General features: G+C 43.8%; 1 protein-coding gene and 1 non-coding gene across 4 annotated transcripts in view; both read right to left on the reverse strand.

The window, feature by feature from the left end:
- Window positions 1–22,707, reverse strand: part of Srcap (Snf2 related CREBBP activator protein) — a 53,747-nt gene that overhangs the window by 18,411 nt on the left and 12,629 nt on the right. The window contains exons 7-25 of one of the 3 annotated variants that reach the window (XM_059266464.1): window positions 20,092–20,314; window positions 19,703–19,977; window positions 17,464–17,557; window positions 16,992–17,081; window positions 15,827–16,009; window positions 15,386–15,750; window positions 15,106–15,283; window positions 14,402–14,538; window positions 13,993–14,162; window positions 13,660–13,852; window positions 9,465–9,601; window positions 9,185–9,371; window positions 5,830–5,999; window positions 5,213–5,478; window positions 4,743–5,030; window positions 4,001–4,165; window positions 3,548–3,733; window positions 3,061–3,327; window positions 1,291–2,768 (exon numbers count right to left, since the gene is read on the reverse strand). In XM_059266464.1, coding sequence (XP_059122447.1) covers window positions 1,291–2,768; window positions 3,061–3,327; window positions 3,548–3,733; window positions 4,001–4,165; window positions 4,743–5,030; window positions 5,213–5,478; window positions 5,830–5,999; window positions 9,185–9,371; window positions 9,465–9,601; window positions 13,660–13,852; window positions 13,993–14,162; window positions 14,402–14,538; window positions 15,106–15,283; window positions 15,386–15,750; window positions 15,827–16,009; window positions 16,992–17,081; window positions 17,464–17,557; window positions 19,703–19,977; window positions 20,092–20,314 — 5,052 coding nt within the window. The remainder of the gene's footprint in view (window positions 1–1,290; window positions 2,769–3,060; window positions 3,328–3,547; window positions 3,734–4,000; window positions 4,166–4,742; window positions 5,031–5,212; window positions 5,479–5,829; window positions 6,000–9,184; window positions 9,372–9,464; window positions 9,602–13,659; window positions 13,853–13,992; window positions 14,163–14,401; window positions 14,539–15,105; window positions 15,284–15,385; window positions 15,751–15,826; window positions 16,010–16,991; window positions 17,082–17,463; window positions 17,558–19,702; window positions 19,978–20,091; window positions 20,315–22,707) is intronic. The other 2 variants (XM_059266453.1, XM_059266442.1) reach the window with 2 other exon arrangements.
- On the reverse strand, window positions 17,957–18,086 carry LOC131903216 (small nucleolar RNA SNORA30/SNORA37 family). Its single transcript, XR_009377461.1, has one exon. It is a non-coding gene; the product is annotated as a small nucleolar RNA SNORA30/SNORA37 family (small nucleolar RNA).

Consider the following 22,707-nt stretch of genomic DNA (forward strand, 5'->3'; position numbering starts at 1 on the left):
GAAATTCTTGAATAATAAATAAAAACATTAAAAGAGAAGAAAAGAATTCTTAGAACTCAATAGTAGGCAAGCACGAGAGCCCAAGTTTGATCCCTAGAACATGGAGAGGGTAAGGTGGTGGACGACCTCCATAGTAATTGAAAATGGCAAATAATCTGAAGACATTTCTTCAAAGAACATACACAAACAACTAAACACAATGTGACAAGATACAAAGACAGGCATCTTAGCATAGGTCAGAAACCACAGGAAGCAAACTGAGGAAGGAGGATCATGAATCTACAGTCAACCTAGGCTATGTAGTTAAATTCCAGGCCAGCCTAGATACATTATAAGACTCTCAGCATTAAATAAGGGGGGGGGGGCATAATGTGGAAGGAACAATGACTCAGAGTTTTGAGACTAAGAGTGCCAGCATTGGCTGGGCATTGTGGCACATATTCCAGGATAGCCAGATAGCTACAGAGCTTTGTTGTGAAACTGTCTCCAAAAAAGTTGCCAGCATTTACATCAAGAGGCTCAAAATAGCCTATAATATAGTTCAAGGGGATCAGATGTCCTCTTCTGGCCTTAAAGAGCACATGCACACACATGCGCACATATAAAGACACATAACATACACAAAAATAAACATTTTTAAAATCTTTTTTTAAAAAGGGGGACAAATGCCAGACAGTGGTGGCACAGCACTGGGGAGGCAGAGGCAGGCAGATAGATCTCTGTGAGTTTGAGGCCAGCCTAGTCTACAGAGTGAGGTGCAGGATAGGGCTACACAGAGAAACTGTCTCAAAAACCAAACCAAACCAAAACCCCAAAACCAACTAACCAACCAACCAACCAACAACACAAAAAAGAGAGAGCAAGCACTGGTAATATAGCCTGAGGAAGAAGGATCATGAATCTACAGTCAACCTAGGCTATGTAGTTAGCCTAGGAACTTTTGCTTAATAAAGAGTAGAGGTTTAAAAAAGAAAAAACATCATCTCTGATAGGGAGAAAAAGACAGGATAAGATCTGAAGGGAATAGCTGGAACTTTCTGCTCCTGGGCTATTTAATTTTGTACTGTTGAGTTTACTCTTTGGTGCTGGATACAATCCCTAGCACCAAACCCCAAACTAAACATCCCCCGAAAAAGTAACACATTAATATTTCTGTTTTACAGACTGGAATACACACCCACAAAAGACGAGTCTATCCAAATGTGACTTGGCCCCTGATAACACTATACTTTGTAACAACACTATAAGAAAAAACTCAATTTCCAATTCCTTTGTGAAAGTAAGACTTACCAGATAGAAAGGGGAACGAGGTGGTGGTGGGGGCTGGCGTCGAGGCCGGGGCCCACTGAACGAGGTAGCAGTGGGAGTAGGGCTGGGAGGACCAGATCGCAAAGTCAGTGTCTCAGGCTCATCCTTGGGAACAGACAGCCGGTTTACCATGGTGGCAGGCAAGGAAGCGGCACCAGATGCCGAAACAACGAGGGAAGACGCCTGGGAAGCTGGAGCCTGTGTTAAGGCTGGGGCCAGTGCTAAAGTCTGGGTGGCAGATGGACCCAGCGTGGGCACAGGAACTGGGGCAGGGCTCAAGGTCAGTGTTTGCACCGAAGTTGGGACCAGGAGTGAAGCAGATGATGATACAGGAGCCAAAGTCAGCGTGTGAGCTGGAGTTGGGCCTACTGGAGAACTTGGAGCCAAAGGGGGTGCTGGAGCCAGAGACAGTGTTTGAGTTGGACCCAGTGGTACTCCTGGTGCTAAAGACAGTGTCTGTGCTGGCGTTGGAGTCAATGACAATGTCTGAGTTGGAAAGGGCCCCTGAGGACTCCCTGTTCCCAAAGAATGTGTCTGAGATGGAGACAATCCACCAAGAGTTGCTAAAGTTGGGGCTAGGGTCAATGTCTGAGAAGAAGCCAGGCTTGAGAGAGCTGGTGAAGCTGGGGTTGACACCATAGTTTGAGTTGATGAGGGAGCCAACACAGGAGTTGAAGCTGATACCAGTGATGATGAGGGTAAAGGGGTTCCTGGCATTGATGGTGGTGTTACAGATGGAATCGGAGTCTGTGATGGAGCCAGAAGAGGGACAGAGCCTGGTGACGGAGCCAGAACTGACAGTGGAGCCAGAGGAGGAGTTGGAGAAGGGCCCAGGATTGCTGTCTGTGAAGCCGCCATAGGAGTCAGAGAGGTGGATAAAGCCTGAGATGTAGAAGGTGCTGGAGCCAGAAGGGAAGCCTGAGCTGGAGCTGAACTTGGCGATACTGGAAAAGGACTGGTTAGAGCTGAAGCTGGCAGCAGGACAGGTGAGCATGCTGGGGCCACAGCTGAGTTCAATCCTGGAACATGTGAAGAGGTGGTAGCCAGCAACAGAGAGTGACCAGATGTCTGAGGTGGGGACAAGGCTGGAGTAGTGGCCAAACCCAGAGCCAAGGCTGACACTGACGGGGAAACCCCTGCTGACGCCAAAGGTGGTCCAGAGCCTGCTGAGACAACAGCCAGTGCTGGAGCCACACTGGTCAACAGAGCTGGACCTAAATCTGAAACAGGCAAGGGTGCTGTGATGGGGATGGTCAGTGGAGCAGAGCCTGGGGCAGACAGCGTGGTAGGGACAGAGATGGGAAGTGAGGATGACACAGGGACTGAGACTGTAGAGGACACAGGACTAGCAAGGGGAGAGGAATTGTGAACTGTCATTGGAGAAGAGGCTGGCCCAGGGAGTGAGGATGGCATGTGCAGAGAAGAGGAGATGGTCATGGGAGCAGCTCCAGGGGCCGATGCTGTGGAGACACAGAGGACAAGTTAGCTTCATGAAGAACTATTTTTCTGCTCCTGCTACTACCTGTCCCAACCCTTCCACTAACCTACAAGCTTCACCAATTTCCCAGAAACCCTTCAGTCTCATAATACGAGGTCAAAAGTTTAAGGAGTAAGGTGGTTTAGCCTTTCTTTCTCAAGACTCATAGTAAATATGCTAACAAAGGGATCTTTTGTGACTAAGAAACCTTCAGGGCTACCAATGTCTCATTCATCTCTGATAAAAATTTCTGGCCTCAGCCATTATGAACTTACCACTGACTTCAGGCGAAGGACTGTGGACCAGCTTGAGGAGGGGCCTCACTAGAGTGGGTGTTGGTATAGGGGCACGAGTAGTACCCAGAGTGGGTGTGGTTAGACGGCTAGGGGTTAATGTAGGGCGTGACGTCAACACAGCTGGAAGCCCAGAACTTGAAGGCCGAGGTGCTGGTGCCAGTGGTGGGACAGGAGTCAGTCCATCCCGAGGGGCTTGTCTTACTACAATCTTCACCACGCCTGTATTGTTCACCATGGATGACGGCACTGCAAGAGGAAGCCACATTGAGAGGAAGGTAGAAAAGAAACAAAGAGACCCAAAGGATGCAAAAAGTCCAGGGGAAAGAAAAAGTGGCAGACAGATACTGGAGATCCTGGCAGGAGGAACAACACTGAGGGAAGGCTAGACACACAGTTGGCCCAGGACACGCCTGAAAGGACCAAGGCCAGGGAAGGGCTGAGTAAATACAAAGGCCAAGAGCCTCACCCTGGTTAGCAGCAAGCGGAAGGCTGAGGCCAGTGGGGGCAGGGGTGGTGCTGGGGGTCGAAGAAGGCAGCACAGAGACAGGGGTGGGGCCAGGGGTCGGGGCCACGGCCTGGATGAGGGCCACATGGGCAGGCTGGCTGATGAGGTGGTGCTGCCCCCCTGCTGACACCAGGTGCACCACATTCCCTGGGTTAAGGGAAAAGAGAGAAAGAGAGAAAGAAAAAAAGAAAGAAGCACCTATCAGCCTGAGGGCAGAGGCAAGAGCAAGAGAAAGAATAGGCAAGAAGTAACAGCTCTAGAATTATCCTTTCCTATTTTTAGCAAAGACCCCTTCCAACCATTCCCTCTGGCCCTACCCACCAAAGCTAAGGATCATAAAGGCTGACATCTAAAGAGTCACACAAAGACAGAGTAAAGAGGAAAAAGGCAGGACAGGGGGTGGGTTTTACCTACTTTGCAGCGGGCGGGGCTGCCCCACAGCCAGCTGGCGCACCTGGGCACCAGTCAAAGTCAGTTTGTTGCCCTGGATTTGGAAGGTGAGAGGTTTGCTTCCTCCAGCACTCGCCACTGGACGTTGTGCCAAGGAGGCCAACTGCCCAATGCTGACCACTTCTCCAGCTACAAACAGAGAAAGCCTTATGCACACAGGACTCATGCTGTCCAAAAGCCCATCCATCTTAGACCCCCACAAAGCACCTATCTTCCTGAGTCTAAACCTTCCTCATAATTTATCACGCTCAAGAAACTAAGCCTCCACTGGGAGCCTTTGTGTTCAGTGCCATTTGTCTGTAATTTTCTTTACACTCTCTAATGGCTTACTACCAGACAAACAATACTTCTTGCTCTGTACAATCTTTTTACCTTAATTTATTTTTCTCATGATTTTGCATCCAAGAGATGAAACTCAGGGCCTTATACATGCTGGGTAAGTAATTTACCACTGAGTTATACCACCATCCTGCAAATACTTACTTTGCTGAGCTTACCACTATTTACTCATCTATGGGCCATCTCCCCTACAGAATAAACTGTGAATTCCTTGACATCTCTTATTTATGATTTACCATTATCTAGCAAAACACCTAATGTGAACTAGCTGCCTAGAACTTGGTTTTCACGATCCACTTTTCCTACAGCTCTCTAGCATGTAGCTTTTTTATCCTAAGACCCTCCACACATAGGCCTGATAACTTACAGGGCAGACGAGCCTGCATTTCAGGAGATAAGATGAGGCGTTGTGGTGTAGAATTCGGAGCTGGCACTGCTGTAGTGGTAACAGTTGCTATGGTGGTGGAAGTGGTGGTAGCAGCAACAGGTGAGAAAGTGTAGCCTGGAGGCACTGTGAGGGGCTTCAACAGGCTAGAGGAGCCTGGAGGTGGAGCTGGGCTCAGGCGAACTGGGGCAGGTGGGGCTGGCTTCAGTGACAGGGTTGGTGTGGGAGGCCGTGAGGTCCCACTCATGACTCCCACGGGGGATGGCAACACTGCAGATACAAACATCTGTCAGATACATCTTGACAAACGCCTTAGCTGGGCTGCAAAATCCTCCATACTACCATTCCTTCTAGCCTACTGAACCTTATGCTCCCTAATCCTTGAACTCTTTTAATTTTACTACTTTGTACCCAGAAGTAATCCCATTACACTTGGTTCCATTTTCACTCACCCTGGGGGAGAGGACCAGTGTTTGGCTGCAAGGGAGACAAGAGGACAGGTCCAGGCGGCCGGGATGCAGGAACACTTGGGGCTCCGGCAGGCGAGGCTGACACCATGAGTGGTGCTGGCAGCACTGGAGGGACTGGACCAAGGGTGGGCTGGGCTAAGACCTCAGGGCCTGGAGGGGGGCGGACTGGGACAGGGCCAAGGGGTGCCCGTGGGCTGTTCACCACCACCACTGTACGGCCTTCTTGCTTGGGCACTGGCTGCAGCATCCTATGAGGAAAAATTAAAGGGTTAAGTAGACACAGAAGGAGAATAAGTAACAAGAGAAACTAAGACAAGGCAGGAAGACTATACAAACAAAAAGAAGAAAGAAGAGAGATCCCCTTACGGAGAAAGTGGTGCAGAGAACCAGAGATAACCAGAAAGTACCAAGAGAAAACAAAAACATCAGCAACACAGGAGTCCCTCTCAGAGCTCTTCCAGTCATTTGCTTCCCCAATCCCTTTACAACAAGCACACTCTGAAGCAACCTGTATGAACTAACCTAGCTTACAAGTCTTTCTATTTCAATTCCTCCTTCTCTTTCAAGAAACGCATCCCCTTATTCCTTAATGCACGTACCTGTTGACTTTCATCTTGACTGGCTTGGGTCGAGGTGGGGGATCAGGAGCAGTAGCTACTTCTAACAGAATGCGGCGGGAAAGACGGTGGCGGGGTAGAAATGTATCAGCCTCATATCGAGAGACTCTACCCTCCAGGCCAATAAGATCAAACCGACCCATGTCAATGCGCTGCCACAAGAAGAAACACAAGGCATGTTATCAATGGAACCATTTTGGTGACAATGTCTTGGATATGACATCAAAAGTAAAGGTTAACAAAAGAAAACTGACAAACTGGAGCTTAATAACAAAACAACTGGTTTCATAAACAAAACAAAACAAAACAAAACAGCAATGTCTTGGATACGCACACATTTCCAATGACATAAAAATGATCAATAAGCACATGAAAAGATGCTGAAGATAATCATAAGAGAAATGCAAATCAAAACTACAATGAATTAATAATTCACATATTAACATAGCTATTACTTTAAAAAAATCCTTTGGAAAGGATGTGAACAGAAGCCCTGCAACACTACTTGAAAGAAATGTAAAATATATAGCAGCAGCTATATTAGAAATAGAATTACCACATGATGTAGCAACTTTTTTTTTTTTAAACTGGCATTATTTCTCTCTCTCTCTCTCTCTCTTTTTTTTTTTTTTTTTTTTTTTTTTTGGTTTTTCAAGACAGGGTTTCTCTGTATAACAGCCCAGGCTACCCTGGAACTCCATTTGTAGACCAGGTTGGCCTCAAACTCACAGAGATCCACCTACTTCTGCCTCCCAAGTGCTGGGATTAAAGATGTGCACCACCACTGCCCAGAACAACTTCATTTTTGAGCATAGATTCAAAATAGGAAGCAGGGACTCAAACAGATTATCTATACATTTATAGCAGCATTAGTCATAAAAGCAGAAAGGTGGGCTGGGTATGGCAGCGCATGCCTGTAGCCCCTGCATTCGGGAGGCTGAGGCAGAAAAGATCTTGGGTTCAAGGATGACCTGGACATAGCAACGCCCTGTCTCAAACAAATTTTAAAAACTAAATTTATTCATTCAAAAGGCAAAGCAGATGCCCACTGAGAGATAACAAAATAAAATGTAGCATTATCCACACAATGAAATTACTATTTAGTCTTAAAAAAAGAAATCTGTCTGAGAAGAGCATCTGAAGCCCTGGTTTGGCTTTGGCTTCTCCAACAAAAACTCTCACCTGGAATTCCTTGATTTCCACCCCGCTGGCCAGCCCTATAAAAACTCCCAGGCTGCTAGCCCCCACAGTGAGCCAATTCTTCAAAGTCAAAGTAAGGCTAGCATATACTCTGGAAGAGAAGTGAGGAAGTGAAGTGGACAAACTGTGGGCCTCGAGAGTTCTAGTTTCTGTTGCCCTCCCCTAAGCAGGACAGATAGATAATGAGTGTGGAAAAGGAATCCTGTATACCTACTAGCCATGCAGTGAGAGGGCACTTAATTCCACTGCAAGGGACATTAATGTCCCATCTTGGGAAATTGCCAACCCTAGCCTCTAAGCTACAAAGGGAAAACCAGGTTTTGTTTTGCCTTTTTCCCCCAGTGGAGAAAAGAGGGAAGGTGAAAGAGGATTAGGCAGAGTTCCAAGTTTCTTAATGAGTCAGTCTCGAGGAGCACTATTTAAATGTATGATGGGGATGAAAGGCTATTATTAAGGTTTACATCCGAAATGGCTCCATGATTCTGATGGAAGTCCCAGGAGTAACTCTGCTACCACCTTCACTCAGTGGTTGACTCTGAACTAGGGACTCATGGGTGATCTTTCAGCCTGCCACAGTTCCCAGGCTATCTGTAAATATGAAAGCCGGTATCACTTTATTGAGCTCAGACTCCAGGCTTTTTTGGCACTTCAAGAAAAAAGGAGCCAGGTGGTGGCACACACCTTTAATCCCAGCACTCAGGAAGCAGAGGCAGGCAGATCTCTGTGAGTTCGAGGCCAGTCTAGGCTACAGAGTGAGTTCTAAGAAAGGCACCAAAGCTCCACAGAGAAACCAAAGAGTAAAGGAAGAACATCTTCAAGGAGCTACTTCTCTCCCTCGCCTCTATCCAGTTCACATTTGAGAATGTAAATACATGTTAACAAAGTGTTTTGTGGTAATCTTTTCTTATTCTCTTGTTAACCACAGCCTATTAATCAACATCTTCTTATTTGGGGGAGGAGGTGTGGTGTTGTACATAAAGCTTGTTATTTATACTGCTACTAAACACTGGGATTACAAACTATGCCATTATGATCTGACTGATAAAAATACCCCCATTGGTATTGGGAGCAGGGTATCAAAGTCTCAGGTACTTCAGGGCTAGGCTAAATCTATATGGTTGAGGATGCATTTGAATTTTTAATCCTCTAACCTTCACACCTCACAAGTACGGACCACCGTGTCCAGCTGATATGGTGATGGGGATTGAACTCCATGCTTTGTGCATGCTACGCAAGCATACTCTCAGTTGAGCTATATTCCAGGCCTAACATTTCCTTTTAAGAAGGTATATTAACTTTAAAAATGGGCTGGGGGAGGATTTTTTTAACATATGCTACCGTGTAGATAAACAAGTACTTTATGACTTTATTTCATCAAGTACTCAGACAGTAACAGAGTAGAATGGTAGGTGTCAAAGGATGGGGAAAGGAAGAGTTGTTCAATAGGTACAGTGTTTCAGCTTCAGAAAACAAAAGCAATTCTGAAGATGGATGGTGGAGATGACTGTACAACAAATGTCCTTGATGTTACTGAAGTGTAGACTTCAAATAGGTTAAAATGATAATTTTGTTGACTATATTTCACTATTACAAAATTAAGGGATTCAGGATCATGGCACATGTCTGTAATCCCAGCATTTAAAAGGTAGAAGCAGGAAGATTAGGAGTTTGAGGTTATCCTGGAATAGATGAGACCCTATTTCAAAAGGTGGGAATGAGCAAGCCTGGGTGCATGCTTTTGATCTCAGTATTCGGGAGGCAGAGGCAGGAGGATGTCTCTATATAGTGAGTTCCAAGGATACATAGTAAAACCCTGTCTCAACAACAACAACAAAAAGGTGGAAAGAATAAGAAAAAATAGTATTTACCAAATAATAATAGATATGCCAGACATTTTCAAAAAGTTTAAACTTGATTCTCAGGCACATTGCCTATAATCCCTGCTTTTATGGACAAGGAAGCTTAGGCTAATAATTAACTTGCCAAAGGTCACATGACTAGAAAATAATGAAGCTAGGAAAATAGTACTGAGTTGATGAAATAAAGAAATAGTAAATATGCAAAAGGTCAGACCCTAAAGAAGAGGTAGGAAGGAGGTTTGGATAAGAAAGCACTAACCGTAGGGAAAACTACATACCTGAAGTGGGTGGACATCAGTGGCCCTTAGCACCAGAGAGGCGGTGCTAAAGCAGATGCCTGGGGTGATAAAAGGGGAGGTAACAGGTCGAGGGTCAAATAGATTTGGATGATTGCAGACTTTCCGCAACTGCATCAAAATGTTGATGACACTCATAAAATGGCCTGTAGCTAGTGTCTCCTTAGTTCTGGGGAAGAGAGGAAAAATAAATAAGGGACATTCTAACAGCTACCTGGATTCTAACCCAGAGTATCAGGGTCTACCCTCAGTCCTCCCTTACGTGGTCTGTGCCATGAAGTCATCATAGAGACAGCGTTGGCGCTTGGAAAGCCGGCATCGAATAACATGCTCATACTTTTTGGGCATCTGCTTCTCAACATCCACCTTAACTCGGCGAAGCAAAAAAGGTCGCAGAACCTAAAGGCAAATAAGCAGGGTGCTAACCAAAGAGTGGGCACTAAGCTCCCCAAAGTCCATCTAGATGGGTCCCAGCCCCAGAATAGGCAGAGTGCTGGTTTAATCCACCAGCAAACTGTCATCAGGCATGTCAGATACCAATTATACACAAATACAATTCTTCCTTTCATGTAACTTACTGTTTACAGAGAAGACAAACACAAAGATAATTATACCACAACATACAAGAGTGAACTAACTTTGAGAGATGACTCAAATTATACTTGGAGGAGTGACTATTTGTTACATGATTGCAAAAATAAGTCAGGCATGACAGCCTGTGTGACTGTAATCCCAGCGCTTTGGAAGAGTGAAGCAAGCAAATTATTTGGACCCAGGAATTCAAGACCATGCTGAGCAACTTAGTGAAATCCTTACCAAAGGAGTAATATAAATAAACAAATAAATAAATATCCAGGAGAGAAACTGAGTAAAACTTGTAGCTCTGTGCAATATACAGCTCAGTGAAAGAGAGTACTCTTAACATGCCTAAGGCCCTCGACTCAAATTGCCAATGCTTTAGGGGGAAAAAAGTGGCCTTGACAGTCTAGAATTCTAGAGGCAAGTAAGTATCTGTAATCACAGGGTATAAAAGAGCAAAGGCAGGCTGATCTCTGTAACTTCAAAGTCAGTCTAATGTATATATGCAGTTACAGGACAGCCAGGGCTATGTAGAGACCCTGTCTTAAAAAAAAAATTGCTGGGCAGAAGTGACACTGACTTTTAATCCAAGCATTCAGGAGCCAGAGGCAGGAGGATCTTTTGTGAGTTCAAGGCCAGTGAGTTCCAGGACGACTAGGCTACACTGAGAAACCCTGTTTTGAAAAACAAAACAAATCTCATAGGACATAATCTTCAATACATCAATGAAGGTAAAAATACTAGTTTTGAAGGGTATTGTAGTGCATACCTTTTGAGTTCCAGGACATCCAGGGCTACTTAGAGAAACTGCTTGGAAAAACCAAACCAACAACAACAAAACTTTCCTGGTTTCTAACTTGGTTTTGTAAAAAGATGGTATGACTGACAAAGATAGAATGATAATACCATAAATATGTGCTGACAACAGAATGAATTCAAGAGAAACTATCAATTAAGAGAAATTATCAATTAAAGATCCTATATACAGCTGGGTGTGATGGCACTTGCCTTTAATTCTAACATTTGGGAGGCAGAGGCAGGAAGATCTCTGAATTCCAGGCCAGCCTGGTCTACAGAGCTAGTTCCAGGACAGCTCAGGGCTGCTACACAGAGAAACACTGTCTCAAAAAAAATAAAAAATAAAAAAAAATCAAGAAATATCCTATATATTACCTACCCACTCAGGACTGAGTAACCTTAAGTTCAAGCCTTACTTTGGCTCCACATCAAGATCCTGTTTCCATTAAAAGGGGGATGGGGGTAATGGTTGCACACACCTTTAATTGCAGCACTCAGGAAGCAGAGGCTGATGGATCTCTGTGCGTTCAAGGCCAATCTGTTTTATATAACAAGTTCTAGACCAGCCAGAGATACACAGAGACTGTTTCAAAAAGAAAAAAGGGAGGGAAAGCAAGCAAAATATGGCTTAGTGGTTGAGAAAATGTACTGCTTTTGCAGTCTACTGGAGTTAGGTTCAGAGCATCCACATTGGGTGGCTCACAGCCATTGACACGTGCCAGGAGGTTCCAAACATTCTGGCCTCTGAAGGCTCCTGTTCATACCTGAGTAAGATCATATTTATTCTCTCTCTCTCTCTCTCCTCTCTCATACACACACGCCAAAAAAAACCCCAGCTTTAAAAAAAGTCATCATTTTATGTGTGCATGGGTGCTTTGGCTGCACATAATGGGTACATGTATGCCTGGTGCCCACAGATCCCAGGTACCCTGGGACCGGAGTTACAGGTGATTGTGAACCATCATATGAGTGCAGGGAATAGAACCTGGGTCCCATCAAAGAGCCGCCTGTGCTCTTAATAACTGAGACATCTCTCTAGCACCCCATTATTCTTTTGTTTTTTTTTTTCTTTTCTTTTTCTCCTTCTTTTCTTTTTTCTTTTTTCTTTTTTTTTTTGGAGACAGGGTCTCACTATGTAGCTCTGGCTGCCCTGGAACTCACTATGTAGACCAGGCTGGCCTTGAACTCACAGAGATCTATCTACCTCTGCCTCCTGAGTGTTGGGATTTAAAACATGTGCTACTATGCCAAGCAATTTTTCTTAAATCTATTTTTGTTGTTTTGAGACAGGGTTTCTCTATACAGGCCTGGTTACCTTGGAACTTACTATTTACACCAGACTGTCCTCAAACTCACAGAGATCCACCTGCCTCTGCCTCCGAAGTGCTGGTACTAAAGGTGTGTCATAAAACGTTTGTTTGTTTGTTTAAAAAACAAAACAAAGCAAAAAAAAAAAAAAAAAAAAAAACAGCTGGGTGTGATGTCACCCACCTTTCACCCCAGCATTAAGGAGGCAGAAGCAGGTAGATGTCTGTGAACTTCAGGGCAGCCATCACTAAATATTGAGACTTGTCTCAAAAGCAAAAAACAGCTAGCCGGGCTATAGAGATGGCTCAGCAGTTAAGAGCACTGGCTGCTCTTCCACAGGTCCTGAGTTCAATTCCCAGCAACCACATGGTGGTGCACAACATCTATAGTGGGGTCTGATGCCCTCTTCTGGAATAAAGGCATACATATATACATAAAATAAATATTTTTAAAAAATAAATAAATAAAAGCAGCTAGTCAAAAACAGAATGCAAGTCAAGTCATCTAGAAACTTAAGCAATTATAAACACAAATGGAAGAGTTATTATCACACAGGCAATAGTCAATGCTTTGGGAATTAGTATGCTTGTGAAATACATAGATTGAGAGGATAAAACAGCCAGAACAAAGGAGGAGAAATTACTCTGTGTTTAATAGGATATACTGCTCTCGTAGAGGATTGAAGTTCAGTTCCCAGCACCCTCGTTATGGGGTTTACAACTACCTGTAACTTCAGCCCCAGGGCATTTGATACTGCCTTCTGGCCTCCATGAGTATACACATATGTACAAACACACATACGCACATAAAATAAAAATAAGTTGTCTGGAGGTGATGGCGCATGCCTTTAATCCCAGCACTTGGGAAGCAGAGGCCATCCTGATCTACAGAGTGAATTCCAATACAGCCAGGGCTATGCAGAGAAATCCTGTCTTGAAAAAACAAAAGAAAAAAAGAAAAGAAAGAAGGGGAGGGGAGTTTGCAAAATGTTGAAATGTAACTGTTAAAAAAGCTTGAAGAACCAGAGATAACCTCCACCCCAAAGAAAGAGCCATGAGATAGAGTTCAGTGATACAGTATTTGCCTAGCATGTGCAGCAAGGCCCTAGATTTAAGTTCTAGTACCACGAAAGGTGTAGTGGCACGTCTTTAATCTCAGTGCTCAGGAGGCAGAGGCACATGCAGCTCTGTGAATTCAAAGTCAGCCCACCTAGTCTACATATGGAGTTCCAAGGCAATCAGGGCTACATAAAGAGACCTTGTCTCAAAAAAACAAACAAACCCCAACAAAACACATTAAGTAAGTCTAGAATGGGGGTAGAGATGGCTCAGAGGTTAAGAGCACTGATTGCTCTTACAGAGAACCTGCGTTCAAGTCTCAGCATCACATGGTGGCTCACAACTGCCTGTAACTCATTACCAGAGTATTCACACTCTTCTGACTTCCTTGAACACTAGGCAAAGTGTTTGATAAATATAACATATGCAGGAAAACACTATACATATCAAAATAAAAACCTAAAAAGTAAGTTTGTTCAGATAAAGAGAAATCATAGCACATTATCAAGACCCAAAGAAAATAAGAAAAAACATTCCCAAGTACAAAAAACAAAGAGTGACTAATGCAAGGCTGCTCAGCTTGGCAATGATTATGAACATTACAGCTTGACAACTTAGTTCACCCTAGCACTGACTTCTCCCTCTAAAGCTTTACTAGGTATTGCCCTTAACTTTTACTATTATTAACACCTTTACAAACAATGCAGGCCCTACCTTGTGAAGGCGTTTGACCAGACCTTCATTATATTCTTGGCTTCCCTCAATCATGCCAGTTAGAGGGTTAGAGAACCATTCCTTGAACTCTCGATGAGACTGGAAGACATGTGGCATTAAAAAATGCATCAAGGACCACAGCTCCATGAGGCTATTCTGCAAGGGAGTTCCTGTCAGGAGCAGGCGCCTCTGGCTGTAAAGGGAGAAGGAATTAGGATAAGGACAATCTGGAAAATCCCAACCTTCTGACCACCCTTAATATACTTCTTAACCCAGGCAGCCAACCCTTCATGCCAAGACAACTCTCCCATGAATCTCTATATTCATCTTTACCTGTTGAAGTTGAGCAGTGACTGCCACCGTTGGGACTTGAAATTCTTGATGTTCTGAGCCTCATCCAGAATGAGATAGCGCCAGTTCTTGCGACGAAAAGCCTGGTGATCCTGTAGCACCAGCTTGTAAGATGTGATACACACATGGAAAGCATTGGGCTTGGTCCAGCCCTAAGAGGTCGAAGAGAAAGCAGCATATTAATGAAGGAGGGAAAACACACAGAAAAAAAAAAACAAGGGGAAAGGGAAAGCACGTTCAAGTACTCAAGGAAAGAATTAGGTTGGAAGAAATGAAACAGTACCAGTAAGAGAATGGAGCAACAGGAAAATGAAGCACAGGAATTCAGATGAAGAAAGGATCTAAAACTGAAGGACATCAATAAGGGAAGTGATGACATAAAAGATCAAACCTGCCGCTTGAGCTTCCTCTCTTTCTGAGCTCCATAGTAAGTGAGGATTTTAAAGCTGGGACACCAACGTTTCAATTCCATCTCCCAGTTCAACATCACGCTGGTAGGAACAATGATTAAATGAGGACCCCAGTTACCTGTTTAGCAAAACAAAAGATATAGTAAAATTATGTGAACCTTGCAGCTCTGTGTAGCCCCAACCATCCTGGAACTGGCTATGTCTGTGCCACCACTGTCAGGGTGTACGCGAAAAAAAAATTTTTAATGCACTATTTTTTTTAAAAAAGATTTGTTTATTATGTATACAGTGGTATTTATTACGTATACAGTATTCTGTCTGCATGTATACCTGCAGGCCAGAAGATGGCACCATATCTCATTACAAATGGTTGTGAGCCACCATGTGGTTGCTGGGAATTAAACTCAGGACCTCTGGAAGAGCAGCCAGTGCTCTTAACCACTAAGTCATCTCTCCAGCCCACCTTGCAGCTCTGGTTCCTTAAACAAAACCCTGATTAGCATCTTTTAATGCCACTTAAGATTTCAGCACCTATGCTGTCTTCCTTATATAGTTACTGACAAGACTCAATGAGGCTACCAAGACAGCAGTAAGAGAACAAGTATTTCACTTTCCTGCAGGCGAAATCACCACTAAATAAGATCCCCTACCAGTGATTAGCCAAGAGGCACCAAGAAGAATCTACCTTTCTCACAGGCCAAGTGAGCAAGCAAGGAGATGGTCTGGATTGTCTTCCCCAGTCCCATCTCATCTGCAAGAATGCCATTAAGCTTTTTCTCATACATAGTAACCAGCCAGTCAAGGCCAATGTGTTGGTACTCTCGGAGCTGGCCCCGCAGAAGAAGTGGAATAGGTGTCTTCACCTAATACAGAGGAAATTATCACACATGGTAGACATGAGGCACTTGTTAGTAGGAAACAGTAAAGTCAAGATATGAGAAAGTAGAACTGTAACCTATAGATACCTGGGTAGTGGCCAAAGTATAACCCTTGGGCTGGAGACTCTCAGCTGCCGCAGCAATATCAGTAATCTCTTTCTTGGGCCCTAGAGTGGTGGTGGGACCTGGGGTAGGAGGCCCACTGCCTCCATCTGCCTCACTCCTTTCCTCATCCCGAGCAAGCAAGTATTCCACCCCAAAACCATCATCATCATCATCATCATCGTCATCATCATCTCCCTCTTCTTCCTGTTCTTCATCTGCTTGGCTTTGTGACTGAGCATCCTCAGACTCATCAGACTCAGATTCTTCTGACTGTGAACTCCCACTCATTTCTTCCTCCTCCGACTGATCGTCTTCCTCCTCCTCCTCACTCTGCTCTTCAGCAGAATCTAAATCAAAGACCAAAGCTTAGGAAGCTGTTCCTCTAACACCCACCCCCAGTCACCCTCTGAACCACACACTTACCGGACTGATTGCTACTCTCTTCTTGAGCGGCCTCTTCAACTTCCCTTGTTTCCTCTACTTCACAGTCATAACTGTTGGCTTCAACTTCATCTTCCTCTTCACTAGGCCCAGAGCCTGGAGCAGAGGTATCATAGGCATAGGCCCCTGCATATTGCTGCAGTAGCTCCTCCATAGAAAGCTCACCTGATAGGGAAAAGAGAAGTAAACATTTGGTTCCTTTACAAGGATTGGGAAATAGTTATTTGAGTGGTACTTGTTTATTTTATCTAAGCTCCATCTCCCAGGCCAGATCTTTGGGGAGACTACAGATTTTACCTTTAGCATCAGCTAATAAAACCAATCCTTGTAACAACCATAGTAAGTGTGGCACTCTCCTGATAAGGACAGTGCCTACCCTTGTAAAAACAAAACAAACAAAAAACAAAAACACCCAAAACTTTTTTTTCACTGATGGTAACTTACTATCTGTTAGTAGCACACAAATCAAATATCAGTTACTCAGAAACAACGTTTCTATAGAAGTGGGCAATGGTACAGGCCATTCACTGGGGGACTGTGTACATTTAATCTTCAGGTTTTAGACTTTTTATCTTCTTATTCTGCAGCTGCTCAATCTCCTTTTCATGGTGCCTGCTCACAGCATCCCAGTGTTTCCTCAAGGTGGTCTTTAGTTTTCTTTCAGAAGTTTCAATCCTCTTTAGGCTTCTCTCTCTTTCCAAAGGCCCCACTGATTTCTCAGAGAGCGTGCCCTTGTCCAGGCTCTCCTATCAGTCTGAGCTCAAGCCTCAGTTGGCAGGATCTTCACTTCCCAGACACCAAGCCACACCCAAGCCACCAACGCTGGGCCTATCACTGTCACCTGAGCCACTGAACCACCCTTTTAAAACTCTGGATGAATAAGTACTCATATCCTGCTACAGTACCTTTTCCTTCAACTCTCAGACCAATGAGTTCAAACTCCTATGGCAACCACACATCACTTTACTTATGAGTGCCTTTCATTTACAAATCTGAGTTATACCTGAGTTACATGAGAAACATAGGTAATGATCAGCAGCTGAAGCTACAAAGATAAAAAATACCTGACGTCGTCTCTTTACCCACCAATGTTCTGCAGAGTAGAGACAGAAAGGAGGTTTTCAGTAAAATATCTGGTAAACGTCACCTTCTCGAGCCAGCTCGCTCAGTTCCATGGCATGGTCCACCTCTCCCTCTAACTGCTCCTCAGCTGCGATGGTGTCCTCTTCATCCTCTGCTACAAAAAGAGAATGGCATTTCCACTGGTGAGCCCAGAAGGATAGTTCCAAAGCCATGGTCACACACACGGTTCTGGTTAAAAACTCAATGGAAAACAAAACAAAGACATAAATGTAGGAAAGGAATTTGTAGGGAAGAGGGAAGGCTGACAGGGGTGGGAGGTGAGAGAAACCAAAATGCATTATATACATGTATGGAAATGTCAAAGAATAAACCTAATTACAAGAGAGCAGAGCATTGTGACACATGCCTTTAATCCCAACACTTGGAAGCAGACACAAGTGGATCTGAGTTCAAGGCCAGCCTGGTCTATAGCCATGGATACATAATAGACCCTGTCCCAAGAAAACAAACAACAAAAAAGACAAAACTGGTCTGACCTTCATCTTCATTAGCAGTAAACTCTTCATCATCTTCATCAGGATGCCAGCGTTGTTGGTTGCACTGTGTTACAGAGGAAGGTGGAGGGTTTACCTGTATGGGAAAGGGTAAAAAAAAAAAGTGGGAGGACTTAACATTTGAGCATGAAGTTGGGGTGTTGTGTCAAAAGCCTTTAATCCTAGCATTGGGAGGCAGAAGCAACTGTAAACCTAAGACCAGCCTGGACTACATAGTGAGTTCCAGGACAGCCAGAGTCAAACAACAACAACAACAACAAAGTCAGGCTTGGAGGCACACACCTTTAATTGCAGTACTTGGGAGGCTAAGGCAAGGTGTCTCTGTGATTTGAGGCCAGCCTGGTCTATAAGGCAAGTTTCAGGACAGCCAGGGCTATTACCCAGAGAAATCCTGTCTCAAAAATCCAAAAACAAACAAGCAAAGAAAAAGAAAAAAAGAAAAAGAAAGGCACAGAGTTCAAGATCAGAAAAGCATCACTGTTCCCTTGAGTAACAGCTGCCTCTGGTACAGTATCAGGGCAAGGATGTTTTCAAGGGTTTTCTCTCAGCACCAGCTACCAAATCCTGACCCCACTGACTTAGGGAGGACCTGTGAAAAGTGCTAGGGAAGAAATAAAGCAGGACCACATGTGGTGGCTCATATGCCCTTAATCCAAGCACTTCAGAGGCATAGCTCTTTGAATGAGGCCAGCCTAGACCACACAATGAGTTCCAAACCAGCCAGGAATACAAAGTGGGGCCATCTCAAAAAATAAAACAAAACCAAAAAAGAAAAAGAAAGGAAAAGAACAAGGGGACCATCGAAATGGCTAAGTGGTCATCAGCAAGCCTGACAACCAAAGCTCAATCCCTAGAACTCATGTAAACATAGGTGAGAACCAACACTACAAAATTGTCCTCTGACCTCTACATGTATACCCCCACAAAGACAAAATTTCAGTAATTTTTTTTTTTTTTTTTTTTTTTTTTTAAAGGTCAGTCTAGTCTACAGGAATGCCAGGCCAGCCAGGACCATGTAGCAAATCCTCGACTCAAAAAACAAATAAAGAGAATAAAATTTAAAAGTAAGTAAATTAAGGGCTAAGATGATGCCTTATTGGTTAAGAACACTTGCTACTCTTCTAGAGGACCCCAGTTCAATTCCTCACACCCTTATCAAGCAGCTCATAACCATCTGTAACTCCAGGTCCAGGGGATTCAAAGACTTTAGCCTCTGCTGGCATCTACTCATGTACACATATCCACAGAGGCACACAAATCTACACATAATTACAAATAAAAAAAGCACATGACAAGTTTTTAAAAATAACAATAATAGTAATTTTAAAAAGACCCTTAACATGCAGTAGGACCAATAGTACAAAGGTCCAAAAGAGATTATTTGATTGATTTTTTTTTTTTTTAAAGAGATAGGTTTTCACTATGTACCTCTTGCTGTTCTGGAATTCACTATGGAGATCAAGCTGGCCTCCAAGATCTATCTGCCTCTGCCTCCTGAGTACTGAGGTAAAGGTATGTGACACAACATTCAGCTCCAAGAGATTTTTAAGATGACCATCACAGTTCGTGAATTCACATCACCTAACAATTTATATATGTGTGTATACATGTATGTTTGGATGTTTGTGTATGCTTGTGGAAACCAGAATTCATTGTCTGGTGTCTTCCTGATTTGGCTAGACTAGCTAGCCAGAAAGCCCCAAGAATGCTCCTATCTCTGGCTCTTAATGCTGAGACTCCTGAAACATACCATTGCACATACCTTTTTGATATGGGAAACAGAGGATTGAATTCAATTACTTTACCAACTAAGCTATCTCCCTAGCCCTCCCCTAGCAAATTTAAAGTACAATAACTGCTTCCATTATAATTTTAGAAACCTTGCCGAGCAGTGGTGGCGCATGCCTTTAGTCCTAGCACTCAAGAGGCAGAGCCAGGTGGATCTCTGTGAATTTGAGGCCAGCCTGGTCTACACAGCGAGATCTAGGACAGGCACCAAAACAACACCGAGAAACCCTGTCTCGAAAAACACAAAAAGCAACCTTGCCAATAGCAGGCTGCAACTTGACCTAACCCATCATCTTTACTCGCAATGAAACCCCAATTGTCTTTAATGTGAATTCTCAAAACCAGGGATCAACCTAAGCCCAGGATTTTAGAGCTGAAACTCTCCATCTATTTCCCCTCTGAATCTTTCTTTCTGTACCTCTTCTGTATATACCTCCAAATCCTGAGACGGTTCCTCTTCAACACTTTCTTCAGGCCCATCGTTGGTATCGCTGTCATGAGACGAGGGTGTTTGAGAGGGGCTGGCAGGTCCCCCCAATAGCTGAGGGGGCAGGGAACGGAGCAGCTCTTCCAGTGGAAGTTCTCCCTCCTGTCGAAGCAGTTCAATCTCACGCCTCTGGGTCTCTGCATCATTGCCTTCCTGCTGTTCTTCAACCTCAATGGTCTCCTCATCATCCTCTTCTTCCTCTTGGGGTTGGAAATCCCCATCTATAGCAGGAGAACAAGGTCACAAAGTCCACGGGCCCTGCAAGCCACAGGGTGGGTTTTTCAGCTCTGGAAAGGGCACTTGGGAAAAGCAACAGGACCAAAGAGCACACACACCTTCATCATCCAGCCGAGAAACAGGGGGTGGAGGACTGGATGCTGCTGAGGAAGAACCGAGACAAGGGGACGAGCCAGCTTTGCTGGACGCTATCGGCTGGTTAAGGCTCTGAGACAGAAGGTCTGAGTACTTCTCAGTTTGTCCCACAATGAAGTCCAGGTGCAGGTCCAAGGCTTTCTTACGTTTTTCTTCAAGCCGGGACTGTTGTTTGAATTGTACCACCTACCATAACCACAAAAGGCATCCTTAATGCATATATTCACTTTTTTATACAGTCTTTTAGCCAACTATTTAAGGATACTACCTTTACGGCAGGCTTTGGCCTGGTCATTCAGAAAGAAAAGCTAAAAAATTCTTAAGAGGCTGGTGATTTATACAACACTTCTGAAAAAAACAGAAACTGAATAAATACAAGGGTCAACTTAGTATCGAGTAGCTGGAGAAGATTAGCAAATCCACTGAAGTTGGGCCGTTAAAAAGAATAAAAAAAAGTGGTTGGGCAGTGATGACACACATATTTAGTCTCAGCAGAGGCAGGCAGATCTTTGAATTCAAGCCCCGCTTGGTCTATGGAGTGAGTTACAGAACAGCCAGTTACACAGAGAAACCCTGTCATGAAAAAACAAACATAAATAAACTAACAAATAAGTAAAAATAGAGTATGTGGGGCTACCAGTGGAGCTCAGTGGGAAGACACATGCCCAACATGAACAAAGCCCTAGTTTGAGTGGGCGGGGGGTATCTTCTTTAACTACTAACAGCAGTACAAAGACCACGAGTGAATGGTCAAGTATGTCAACCAACCTCAAAAAAAAATAAATAAATAAAATAAATAAAAAAAAAAATCAAGCCGGGTGGTCGTGGCACATGCCTTTAATCCTAGCACTCAGGAGAAAGAAGCAGACAGATCTCTAGTCTAGAGATCAGAAGCCTGGTCTAGAGAGCAAGTTCCAAAATAGCCAGGGATACATGGAGAAACCCTGTCTTGGAAAATAAATAAATTAACAAATTAAAAAAAAAAAAAAAGCTTGAAGTCAAAACACAGTGACCAAAGCACAAATGTAGCAGCACAAGGCCCTGGGTTAATAAAATTAAAAGGTGGCACACACCTTTAATCCTAGCACTCAGGAGGCAGAGGCAAGCGGATCTCTGTGAGTTGGAGGCCAACCTGATGTACGTAGTTCCAGAACAGACAGGGCTATTCAGAAACAGTATCTCAAAAAAACCAAAACCAAAACAACAACAAAAAGTAAAGAAATGAGGTTGATAAAATAGCTTAGTAGGTAAAGGTACTTATTTCCATACCTGACAACCTGAATTCAACCCCCAGGACCTACAGAGTGGGAAAGAGAGAATCAACTCCCACAGGTTGTCCTCCAACCTCAAAAAATCAGCTGTGGCTTATGTGCATATACCCATATGAATAAATGCAATTTAAATAATTTAAATTTTTAAAAAATGGGGCTGGAGGCTGGAGAGATGGCTCAGTGCTTAAGAGCCCTTACTTCTCTTGAAGAAGGCTGCAGTTTAATTCTCAGCACCTACATCGGGCAGTTCACAGCTGCCTTTTAGTTCAGCTCTAAATCCAACACCTCTGTCCTAAAAGCCCATTAACCTCATGTGCACATCATATACTCATATACAGATACATTTAACTGAAAAATTATAAAAATAAAGGTCTTTTCAAGATTGGGACTAGAGAGATAGCTCAGAGGTTGAGAGTATGTATTGCTCTTCCTGAGGACTGAGTTTCGTTCTTAGCACTTATATGAAGTGGTTCACAATAACCTCCAACTCCATTTCCCAGAGATCCAACTTGCTCTGGCCTTTATGGGTACCTGCATGTATGTGGTGCACATAAAAAATTCATACAGTGTAATTCTGAAAGAACTAATAAAAATATTAAAATATAAAAAAAAAAATTCATACAGGCACACACACATAACTTAAATAAAACCAATAAATCTTTAAAGAAAAAGTTTCTACCTCTAGACATAGTATCAAACAGCTTTAATCTCCAGCGCTCTAGAGGGAGGTAGGTAGATCTCATGGTCAGCCTGGTCTACACAGGGAGTTCTACACAGGGAGTTCTTGGCTAGCCAGAGATAGTGAGACTCTGTCTCAAAACAAACAAACAAAAGTCTAGGCAGAGTGGCTGAACCAGGATTTCTGTAAATTCAAGTCAGCTTGAGCTACAGGAGTTCCAGGCCAGTCTGAACTATAGTGAGTGAGACCTTGTCTCAAACACACAAAGGCAAGATGGCTCAACACCAAGCCTGATGGCCTGAGTTCAATCCTCAGGACTCACATGGCAGAAACAGAAAACACTCCCACAAATTGTCCTTTAACTTTCACCATGGGTGACATGGTGTGTCCCCCAAACCCAAATACACAATAAATAAATGCTAATAAAACATTGTTTGGCCTCAAATAACTTCAAGCCTAGATGTCATTAGATGGCCCATTCTCAGAACTCAGGAGACTGAAGATGGCTCCATACCATCAAAGGTTACATAGGGAAATTCTGTCTCAAAACTACAAAGCAAACATTGCAGCCAGGAATGGAAACTGAAGAAAAGATGAGTTCAAGACTAACCACCAAGAGACTATACTCC

Source organism: Peromyscus eremicus, chromosome 1, assembly GCF_949786415.1.
Source record: "Peromyscus eremicus chromosome 1, PerEre_H2_v1, whole genome shotgun sequence".
Lineage (NCBI taxonomy): Eukaryota > Metazoa > Chordata > Mammalia > Rodentia > Cricetidae > Peromyscus > Peromyscus eremicus.